Source organism: Trachemys scripta, chromosome 15 (genome assembly GCF_013100865.1).
Source record: "Trachemys scripta elegans isolate TJP31775 chromosome 15, CAS_Tse_1.0, whole genome shotgun sequence".
NCBI lineage: Eukaryota > Metazoa > Chordata > Testudines > Emydidae > Trachemys > Trachemys scripta.
Window position 1 is genome coordinate 3,771,221 of NC_048312.1, and position 11,422 is coordinate 3,782,642.

The window sequence follows — 11,422 nt, forward strand, 5'->3', positions numbered from 1 at the left end:
AGAAGACACAGAGCCCAGGCCCTGGCCTGTACTGAACTAACTTTTCATGGGAAGGCTGTTCTGTGGGGAAGCAGTTTGCCCTGACGGATAAGTCGGATCCTGAGTCTCCACCAGCTTCTTGCTGAGAACATCACTGAAGAGGATGCGAATTAGATGGACTCCCCAGAGATGCTGCAACTGCTTTGTGAGCAGAGGCATGGACTCATTTAACCTAGAAGAAAAGTCAGGGCAAGGGAGAGAAAGAGATAGACAGGTTGTAATAATGGCTTTATCGCATCTAACAAGCTGCATATGAATGCAGTGTTAAGGTTGCACAATTAAAATACAACTCAGGACATGCAAGGCGTTATGGTGGACACACTGTCCATCCTGACAGTGACAGAAGGTACTGCATGTGTAACCTGGCCAAGTTATGAATTAAATCTCAGAATTACTTGTCGCAGAGATCCTGCTCACTTACCCATAATCTACCGTCTGGGAGAACCAGCCAAGGACAGGGTGCCAGTGCGTGAGGTTGGATTTCTTTTGCGACACATACTTCTGGCAGTAAGAGAGCATTTGGATAAGCACGCTCACAAAGTGAGCAGTCTCGTCCTCTAGCACTTTGTCATTCAAGGAGCCCAGATAAATGAGGTTACCTGAAAAAGAACCAGCAGCAGCCCTTTGAAGAGGAGTGACATTTGTATGAGAATTAGTACGAGACCTTTACTGGAGACAGAAAGGGGTTGAGATCAGTCTCTCTCCACCACCTCTCCACTCCTCACCAGTGCAGGGCCGTATCCCACCCGTCTGCTCCCAATGCTCTGGCCAGTCTGTTCATAATCCCCTCCTTGTTTATTTGTTAACGCAACACTGACTCAGGGCCTTCAGTAGTGACAGCAGGAAAGGGTAATTGTAAAAAACCATCAGTATGGGCTGCTTCCTGCTCCCACTGAATTCAGGGGCAAAATTCCCCATTGACTTTGATGTTAACTTTGGAGAATCACTGAGGTCCTAGGTCTTAAAACGAATTGGGGGACTGAATGGGTTAGAGAAACCAGGTCAAATTCAGGTCTGGAATAAGCAGGTGCAAGTAACAGTGAGAGTAATTAACCATTGGAACAACTTTTCAAAGGTTGTGATGGATTCTCCATAACTGACCCTTTTTAAATCAAGACTGGATGGTTTTCTAAATGATCTATTTTTTAAACGATTTATTTTATTTTATCTGCTCTAGGAATTCTTTTGGGGAAGCTCTATAGCCGTACGTAAGAGATCCATCTAGACAACCACAATGAACCCTTCTGGCCTTGGAATCCATAAAAATCGACAAAGTCAATGACGCTCAGTGAATACAGTGTTTTCACGGACAATGCCCTCACTCACACAGGGTTTGGATTAAATCTCAAGAACCATTCCTTAAAGAGATTCAGATCCAATTCAGTTGTCCAGTGACCAAAATTTGTCTCCTGTTCTCGGATGGTTGTTCATTGACTTTTTCCAGAGGAGTCCCTGGTTTCAGCCCAGTTTCCAGTACACACTTCCCACACCAAGGTGACGCTCTGTGCTAGCCATTTCATTTGCTTCCCGCCAACACTTCCTGCGCAGCATTATATGAAATAGAGCGCTCCTAACAGTAGCCAGGATAGAGAATCTAGAGGCCATTCATGAATTACAACAGCTCCTCTGACTACTTCCGCAGAGCTGATGTGAACTCAGCAAGTTTCAGTAGCATATCAATATAGGAGGTAATTTCGTGTTTGCTGTATCAGTGTCTAAATGGAGAGCAAGCTGAGGTTAGGATTTCCTGTTAGCTCAAAATGACACATCTATAGGAAGGGGTCTCTTCCTGAACCGCCCTCCTCTGTTTCCTGGGTCTCTTAGCATGACCCTCTACGTTCACTTAGTCCTGCCTCAGCACAGGGGGCTGGACTGGTTGACCTCTTGATGTCCCTCCCAGCCCTACATTTCTATACCTTACATTAAACCTGAAGTTAAGTGTCCTTCCAAACATACATGACGCAAGCTATTTTAGAAACCACCCAAATGGTTGTTTCAGAAAATGTTGGATTTTAAAATCCAGAGTCCTTGACCCCAAGAGAGGAATTCAGATTTCACTCCCACAGGGCCCTCTCCTCAAAGCAAAGAAAGACTCTTAAATTTCTCTTCTGATGTGGAACATGCTCAGACTCCGGACACATGCTTACCCAGTAAACAAAGAGTATGGCTTCCTTCTAAACACACGCAGACGTCTCGGCACTGAGCCTCACGACTTAAAAATAAGATGAATTTGCGGAAAAGGTCATGGGATTCTAGCACTGCCAGACACTGAAAAACAGAATTGTTTTTAAACGATTGAGAAGTTGCAAGTTAAATTAACAGAGCGTCACACAAAAGCCGCCAGACCTGACACCTCATCAGCGATTCAGGGTGTCTGTTCATTCCTGTGAGCAATCACTGCGTTCAGGGGCTGCACAGGCTTCATGCCAAAGAATCACGCTAAAGAGGAGATCTCACAAGAAGATCACAGGCATGTGGGGAGCCTGCCACAAGGGAGATCTGCAGGTGAACTGGGCATATTCTAACCAGTCACAAGGATAACCTTCACCTGCCCTTAGTCTTTGGCAGTTAAAAATGCCTGCATTCCCTGGAATTCACCGGCAATCGGCCCATGCTGTGAAAGGGAGCAGACAAACCACATGGTATTAGTGGGCAGTGTATCACTGCTCAGCGAAGATCCCGCTCTATGGGATAGATGATTTTGCATCTCTTTGTTCCTTCGCTCCCCTGTCAGAAATCACCATGGGGATGGAAGGACAAGGTGTCCTTCCTAAAAACAAAGAGAAGCAGAGTAGCCTCAGGTCACACACACCCAGCTGAATACGTTAAGGAATAATTTACACCCCAAACTGTGCCACTTGCAGTTTCTCTAAACCATGGAGATGTCCAGAGTTGAGCGGATAAATCTCCATGACAATGTCCTATTCATCTGCATGCCCCGCTGAGCTGGGAGGAGGCTCTGCATTTATCAGTTGTTGCCACGGTATCTTATCTGGTAAGAAATGTGCACAGCACTCTAAACACCAACACAAAGCAAACCACTCTAACGGCTACTAAAACACAGACTCAAACCAGTTTTGAAACCCCAGCACAAATAACATTCTGGCTTGCTGTTATTTAATATTTGTATTATGGGAGCACCTAGCAGTGGTGGCTGAGTGGCTAAGGTGCAGAACTACAATCAGGAAGCTCGTGGGGTCAAGTCTTGTTCGATCTCACACCAAAAGGCCACCTCCAGTTTACCCAGCTGCAGAATGGGTACCTGAGCCATCCGGTTAGGGCTGTCAAGGTGGCTGGAGGTGATGCCGGCCACGTCACACCCTTGTGTGCCACAGGCTATGAAACTGATGTGCCTTAAGAGCGTCAGCCCAATTAGACATTGGCATGGTGGGAAGATTGACGAGAGGCTCCACTAGAAATCAGGGCTTGGGTGTGCTAGGCACTCTGTAAGAGCCTCTGTCCCAAAGAGTACATGATATACACACACAAAGACATTTTACAAATGGGGAAACTGAGGCATGGAACAATTAAGTCATGCAAGGAGCCAGTGGCTGGGCCAGATCTCCAGGGTCCTAATCCAAAGCATTAACTACAAGAGCCTCCTTCCTGTCTGTTCTAGGGCTCCCCATGCCACCGCAGCTCAAGCTGTGCACAGTTCTACAGAGCTCACTGAGGAGCCTGTTGCACACAGAATACTAAAGAGAGCTGTACCAGCTGCCGCAGCATTCGAAGCCCAGGCTATGAAGGATGGGGGAGGAACATGTGTTGCCATTAAGAGGCTGATCCAACTCTTTACTCGCCATTACTTGTAACTGGAGAGTCGCGGCTGACTAATTACAGCACATTTGATATGCCAAAGGGCTCAGGATTCTGTGATGGAGCGGCCCACGTACCTCAGGTGTTAGTGTAGCAAGGTGAGTCCCGATTGCAGGCACTGACATGATATGGATCAGGAACGATCTCAAGAGATTGTCAGAAAACTGAGCAGCAATCACAGGGCTGAAGAGAGAAAAAAAAAAATACGTCAAACCTCACACTTTGTGCTTCCTAAGAAAAGCAGCCTTTCTATCAGAACTGGCTTCTGCTTCTGTTCTCACTACAGAGGTCAGTTCGAAAAGAATCAGCCCCCTATGGCTTCTGCTATCATGGCGATTTAGCAACATCCATCATGACCCCAGGGAATCAAAGAAAGCCAGAGGCAGCGCGGAGTCTTATTCCATAATACACAGCACCTCCCATGTCTCTAAAGAGCTCCATAAACGCTAACTAGATTAAACCTCACAACACTCTCGTGAAGTAGATAAATAAGTAATTCCCATTTACTAAGGCAAAGCTTAAGTGACTGATTCAAGACCAGTTTGAGTCTGGGGCAGGGTGAGAAATCACTCTACTCTTACTGGAATGATCATCAGAAAATCAGACTTGAGCCTATCCCATGATCCCAGAAATGACACTTATGGAAGGAAACCGGTTCAGAGTTAGCTCGTGAAAGTCTTTAGGGATACTCCTTGGGCACCGTGGTCTGACACTAAGTGAACTTCCCGTGAAAACTTTATTTTGAAACGCAGGGGGGTGTTTCTAGCTAGTCCCTCTTTGGGGACACAATTTACACATGCAAATTGAACTACGAGCACAGATCTGATCATCTGCACCTCTACCTGACATGCACCCTTAATTATGTAGCTAGAGGCGCACTGGCAGTTCATTGTGAGATGCGAATCACACTTGCAGAAAGAAGGCCAGTTCCTTCAGACTATTTACCCAACACTCAGAAATACAGCATTCCAAGTTTAACCCCACAACTGATCTTTACAACTGATTTATAAACACTTGATTTTAGGGGTACAGAGTAGAAAACAAAACAAAAAATCAAGCTCTCCACCTAAATTAGCATCATGCACTAATACGACAAACTCACAGACAGATACAAAGAGAGAAACACAATGAGAAACTGGCAGGGCAAGAGGTCTTCAGACAGACACTGAAAGCAGCTTTGGCTACGTATCACCCCAAGCGGCTTTTGCTGCCTTACCGCAATGCAAGAGAAAAGATTGCAGTTAAAGTGCCTTTGGACAGGGATGGTCTGGATCTTGCCAAGCCATTCGTTAGCAAAATCTGAAAAGAAAATTGCAACTCTTGTTAGAGAAAGAATCCAACTGTGTTCTTGAAGGACATGGTCACTTTCAAGAGATATAAAAAGAAATTAGAGAGAGTGTTGCTTTAATGTGGTTGTTTCAAGTCACTGGCCTGGATCAGAGCATTTTTGTTCCAGGTACTGGGAGCACAGAGAAACTGCATTCAAAGAGGTATACTATGATCACACTTGCTATTTTTATAGGGCTTTTCTTCAGAGGGTCTCATGGCCCTTTATAATCCATAAAGAAGCCTCGCAACAACCCTGTGAAAGATGGACACCCCCATTTTACAGATGGAAAAAAAGTGAGGCACAGAACGGTGAAGAAACCTGCCTAAAATCACACACAAATTCAATGGCAGGGCTGGGAACAGAATTCAAGACTCCTGACTCCTAATTCTGTATTTTAACCAGCTGCACTGCACTGCTGCCTTCCATCTCCTAATGAGATGATGAAATGGCAGTTAGATTAAAATATTGCTCACGGAAAGGAGGGGAGGGTGAGTTTTTTTGGTTTACCGACTGTGACGCTCTGTACCTCAGCGGAACACCCAGCACCCCCATGTTCATCCTTGTAAAATGATTGTGTGGCATCCAATGCAAAGTTTGTCATGTCAGCTGTCTTCAGAAGGCTCATGATGCACTGAGCATTGTTGTTACAATAAGGTTAGAGGTTATAATTTCATGTATGTAGTTATGAGACTGAAAATGTATCCTCATGGCTTAAAATAAGCCCAGGCAAAAACTTTTCAAGAGCAGAGGCAGATCACACCTCATCGGGGCAGGTATGGGACAAACCCAGCCCAGCCTCACAGGAACAAAGGACGCTGGCCTAGGCAGCAACACAAGAATCTGTTAGACTCTCAAGGGAGTTACCCCCATTCCTTTGGTCAGTTTGGAACTGCGATGAGGTACTGCTCACCTGACTCTGAGGGCGGGGGAAGGCAAAGCCAAGAGGGAAGAGAGGACATGATAAAAGGGAGAGACATTTGCCATGCTCTTCCTCTCTCTTCCACCTACATCTACAGACACCACACCAAGCAACTTAAGTGCTTATCAAAGGGACAGCCTGGCTGAAGAGCAACCAGCCAGCCTGTGGTGAGAAGCATCTAAGTTTGTAAGGACACTGAAAGTGTTAAGATCAGCTTAGAATGCATCTTGCTTTTATTTCATTTGACCAAATCTGACTTGTTATGTTTTGACTTATAATCACCTAAAATCGATCTTTAGAGTTAATAAATCTGTTTGTTTATTCTACCTGAAGCAGTGCGTTTGGTTTGAAGCATGTCAGAGACTCCCCTTGGGATAACAAGCCTGGTACATATCAATTTCTTTCTTAAATTGACTCAGACAAGCTTGCAGCATCCAGCGGGCATAACTGGACACTACAAGACGGAGGTTCCAAGGGTTGTGTCTGGGACCAAAGATATTGGCTAGTGTCATTTGGTTGCAAGTAGCTGGGAGCAGCTTACCTGCCAGAGGCTGTGCGTGAACAGCCCAGGAGTGGGGGTTCTCACAGCAGAGCAGGGTAAGGCTGGCTCCCAGAGTCAAGGATTGGAGTGACCTAGCAGATCACCAGCCCAGGTAACATCAGAGGGGAATGTCACACCGACCATAAGCAAAGTATTCTCAGAGAGAGTCACTGCCAATACATACCCAACCCAAACATGAAACAACACGGCTGGAGAAACTTAGAAATTAGTTAAGGCAGAAAACACTGCAGGGTTTGCAAAGCACATCAACTATTATAATCACGAACAAACCTGCAGCACAGAATAAAATCCCTTCTGATTGAGATGTCCCATGATATTTGCACAGATGTGGTTCATGGCAGGTCGCAGGGTTTCTCCTACGAGGACAAAATAATGACATCTCTGAGAATTATGTGTGTGTCATATAATCTATATGAACTGTAGTCAGACATTGTAAATTATGACAAACTTCTATTATCATAATCATACAGCTTGGCAGTGCATACAAGAGAAGAAAAATATCCCCTTTCTGCAGCCCAAGCTGGAAGACTTTGAAACAAAGAGAGAGGAGAAAGGTCTGGATGGGTGGCTACAACAGGGTTTTGGAAAGAGCCACACAGACCTTTTCCCCGAAGTATTTTCCACGTGGAAGTGTCTGTGAAGGTAACAAGCATCGTGAGGTGCAAATTGACCAGTTTAGAGTCTTGTAGGATGTCAGGCTGGAATAAAAAGAACATAAACATTAATAAATCAAGTCTACAACACTAAAGTGTGAAACCACAAGACACACAGAGCTAAAACCAAGGAAAGATTTTTACCTTAAGCTGTTTGAGAAACTCACAGCAAAACCACAAGATGTCCTTGATCTGTTTGATCCACAAGAGTGTAAGATCCTTAGAAAGTGCTAATGACACATACCACACCTACAGGTAAAGAACAGGAGAAATTTGTGGTAACTTTTTCTGCTCTAAGCTTATCCAGCATACAAGCCCACAAGTGGTGTAATAAAACTACTTCCACAGGCCATGCAGATCCCAGCACTGGACCAGAATTACCCCGTCCCCGTAATAACTAGGTCAGGTTGTAAATCGTACCATGCGGCAAATGCCCTTTTGACCCTTATGGGTCCATGTAGCTATCCTGGGTTTTTCTATGGGGTTTATCAACATATCAAAACAATCCACCACGGAATATAAGTGACACCTGAGTGTCTCTCACTCTTGATATTTCAGATTAGTGAACTTTTAAAAAAATAAACCTAAATCCCCCTAACGAAGTTGACTTGCTGACCTTGGGCTCATTCTCAACATCCATACTATTCAGGATACAGCGACACAACTTTTCAAACCTCTGTAAAGAAAGAGACGCACATGTTAGTGTACTTCCCCACAAGTACAGTCAGTTACTTGGGGAAAACTGTTAAAAACGGCAGATTACGGGAAGCAAAGGCTTTGCACACTAGAAGCAACTGAAGCTCCACTGAGACCAGCATCTTGTCTTTGGCAGTGGCTAATACCGGTATCCTAAGAGGAAGGAAAAACCCATTGATATACATCATTGCTCCCTTTTAGATTACCGATTACTCCTTGGCCTGAGAAGGAATCAGTTTACTCCTAGGGGTGACACTTCAATGAGGCAATTAGTTACTGTAACACAGGGGCCAACCAACATTGTGGCACCAAGGACTGACGGGGAGGACAGAGAACATGGCTGAAGCTCACGGAACTATATGTCACACTAAGTATACATTTAAAATCAGATAGTAGTACTACAACAACATTTGATGTACTTGTATTTCTCCTGGCATAACAGAAATAGCTTCGGAAAGAGGCAACTTGGAACAACAACATACAGCTGAACAGATTTAATACAACTTAATATGGCCACTCATCCTCAGAGTGCTTTCTCCCCGGACTGCCCTTCACAACCCCCCTGGGAGGCATGTATTAATATTATCTCAATTTTACAGATGGAAAAACTGAGGCTGGGCTATTCGGGCTTTGTCCTCACTGCAAAGTTAACTCAGGTTCTTATTTGAGTGTTGCCCCTAATCAGAGACCCAGGAACACACAAAACCCTCTTGCTTGAGTGTGGTGGTGCTTTACACCGGAGCTACCTGGCCCAGTGGGTGTATTAGTAGATGACTTGCTCAAATTAACTGAGTGTCAGAGCCAGGAGTTCCCAGCAGTCCGTCCTGCTGCCTCCCCACTGTCCTCACCATGGCATTACAAGACAAAAGGAGCTGCGGTCACTCTCTGAACCCTCCATGTTGTGACAAGCCAAGTAACAGCTCCTACATATTAGACAGACAGAACACATTACACATTTTTAATCTGAGGGGGGAAATGCGTCAGAGCAGCAGCTTTACCTCTTTGTCCTCTTTAATTCTGAAAATGAACAGCAGTTTCCTGGAAATTTTGAAGATGGAAAGTGCACTTCTTTTACTGGAAGCAGATTCATTTATTTCAAAGAAATCCTCCACTTCTCTCCTGGGAAGGAGGAGGAATCAAATGTTGAGCATTTTAAAAAGCCAGTAGTCTACAGAAAGAGCTCAGTTTGCAACAAGCAACAACGCCCGTGGGGTGGAATTTCACACACCTGATCTCCCTCTGCAGCCAGCATCGACAAAGAAACCTCCTGATCAGGGCTTGGATCTGAATGGCGGCTCTCTCTCTCTCTTTCAGCTCTCTCCGCTCCTCACGGGCCTGACGCGCTTTATCGAGGAACTGGGCTTTGGATGACTGTGCTGTACCGAACATTTTTGCAACCTTCCACAAAGATGAGATCGGGGGAGGGAAAGGAAGGAGTTACCTGGATGTTAGACTACATGCAGCAAGTGTTTAGGGAGCCGGGAGCGATATGGACACAACATACAGCCCCAGGGCAGGTGTGCATGGAAGGGCAATTCCCTGCATCGCTCCAAGAGACCTGCTTTGGTTGGTTTGGACAGGCTGTGTCCACCTTCAGACAGAGGAAATTAGGTGTCCACAGAACATAGCGCATGAGCTGGGCGCCAAAGTACAACGCACACAGGGGCGCCAAAAGCGCAATGTGTCAGCAGCAGAGTTAAGGGGAAAACAAGAACAGGTCTGGTACCAGAACCCCCATCAGCCAGCACATTTGCCTCTCCTACTTCCAAACCTCCGCCTCACCCCCATCAGCTCATCATGTTCCCACATCAGCTTTAATCAGAACCCTCTATAGATGCTAAAGGGCAGAGGAACAAGGGTGGATAAAAACAGAACTGTCTGAAATAAAGGAGGTGATGGAAGGACCCAGTTTATCCAAGTGTAATCACCCCAGTTTAGACCATGAAACAGCTGTCAAGCATGTTGGGAACCTCCCAGTGTCCCCTTTGGTAAATGGGGACTATATAGCATCTTTCTTTTGTAGGAAACTTCCCCATTACCTCCCCACTTCATCTCCCTGTAGTTGGTTGACCTGTCCCTCTAGTGAGGGAAGGCTGGAGGCTAGTCCTTCCAGAAAGCCACTTTTGGTGGGGATGAGGTCACCATGCTCCCAGCCAGGGAAGAAAGAGGCTGAAACTGGTCTTGAACTCAGATTCCTCAATGTGATAGCACGTTGCTCTGCCCCTAAACCATCTAGACTGGCCCACTCTATTGCATCTGTAACAGGTGAATTGCTCGGTAAATATTTAGAGACGGTTTCAATACTTATGGAGCAACAATCACAGCCCCGGAGCCTTCAAAGCTCAGATGCATACATTTCTACGGTGTGAATATTAAAGGCAAAGAATTTTTATAAAAACTTTACACAAAACTCACCTGAGGATTTGCTTCTGCAGAAGAAATACTGATACTCATCCATATACAAACACGATCCACTGTCTGACTTCAAATAGAGTCTTCCTTCGTCTCTGTAGAGATAAACCAATCAATGCTAGATGCTGGGGGGGGAGAGGGGGGTCTATTCATGTCATTTGTTGTTCTAGATGTCTTTGGCTGTACTCACCTACCCAAATCACCCACACAGCAGAGAGAAATGTTGGACAAACCTCAAAACACAGAAAGGTGCATCATGGTTTTGGTCCACCAGCTGCAAGTGGTATGTCTTAAACCTGCTTCGGGGAAGTAAAAAAAAAAAAAGTTTATTTCTCATGTAAAACTCTTCTACCAGAATTTCCACGTCATTAAATTTCATAGTAAAGCCTGACAAATAAGATAACAAGAACAAAACACCAGGATTAAGATTATTATGAATATTAACTAATTTCTTTCACTAAATCTCCCTGTATACATCTAATCCACCTGTCACCATATCTGGCTACCAGGCGACCTCAGAGTTTAACAAGCCCTTTAACAGAGTTTCCAGCTAAGAGAATGGGTCTCACAGAATCAAGCGCCCCTCCTCCCAAACATACCAGCTTTTGACCCCTCATGTTCTGCTCACCCCTTAGCATCAAGTACCCCCAGATTCTCTACTCACATATGCTCCAACACACAAGGTACCTCCCTGTCCCCAAACATCGCTTCCACCCTAATGTTACAACTCTACCCCCGGACGCCTCCTTCGCCCAGCACCAGGTCACCCTGCCCCCCAGATCCCCCAGCACAGGTCACCCAACAGAACTCCCCAGACCAGGTCAACCCTCCCTCCGCCCCCCCCATTCCCCGGCACACTCCCTTCCCTCCCAGGATCCTGCAGCACACACCTGTCCCAGCACTAGGTCACCCCCCAGGATCCCCCAGCACACCGCCCCCCCCACCCGTCCCCAGGATCCCCCAGCACACCGCCCCCCCCACCCGTCCCCAGGATC

The 11,422-nt window shown here is 45.8% G+C and overlaps 1 protein-coding gene across 1 annotated transcript in view; it reads right to left on the reverse strand.

Moving 5' to 3' along the window:
- The window catches only part of UBE3B (ubiquitin protein ligase E3B), a 33,095-nt gene extending 21,866 nt beyond the window's left edge, over window positions 1-11,229 (reverse strand). The window contains exons 1-13 of the mRNA XM_034790910.1: window positions 10,618-11,229; window positions 10,431-10,522; window positions 9,244-9,413; window positions 9,014-9,134; window positions 7,936-7,995; window positions 7,464-7,568; window positions 7,268-7,364; window positions 6,937-7,022; window positions 5,072-5,154; window positions 3,933-4,038; window positions 2,187-2,307; window positions 461-638; window positions 42-211 (exon numbers count right to left, since the gene is read on the reverse strand). Of these exons, the coding sequence (XP_034646801.1) occupies window positions 42-211; window positions 461-638; window positions 2,187-2,307; window positions 3,933-4,038; window positions 5,072-5,154; window positions 6,937-7,022; window positions 7,268-7,364; window positions 7,464-7,568; window positions 7,936-7,995; window positions 9,014-9,134; window positions 9,244-9,413; window positions 10,431-10,469 (1,336 nt within the window). The 5' untranslated portion in view covers window positions 10,470-10,522; window positions 10,618-11,229. The remainder of the gene's footprint in view (window positions 1-41; window positions 212-460; window positions 639-2,186; window positions 2,308-3,932; window positions 4,039-5,071; window positions 5,155-6,936; window positions 7,023-7,267; window positions 7,365-7,463; window positions 7,569-7,935; window positions 7,996-9,013; window positions 9,135-9,243; window positions 9,414-10,430; window positions 10,523-10,617) is intronic.
- Between the last annotated feature and the right edge of the window lie 193 nt (window positions 11,230-11,422).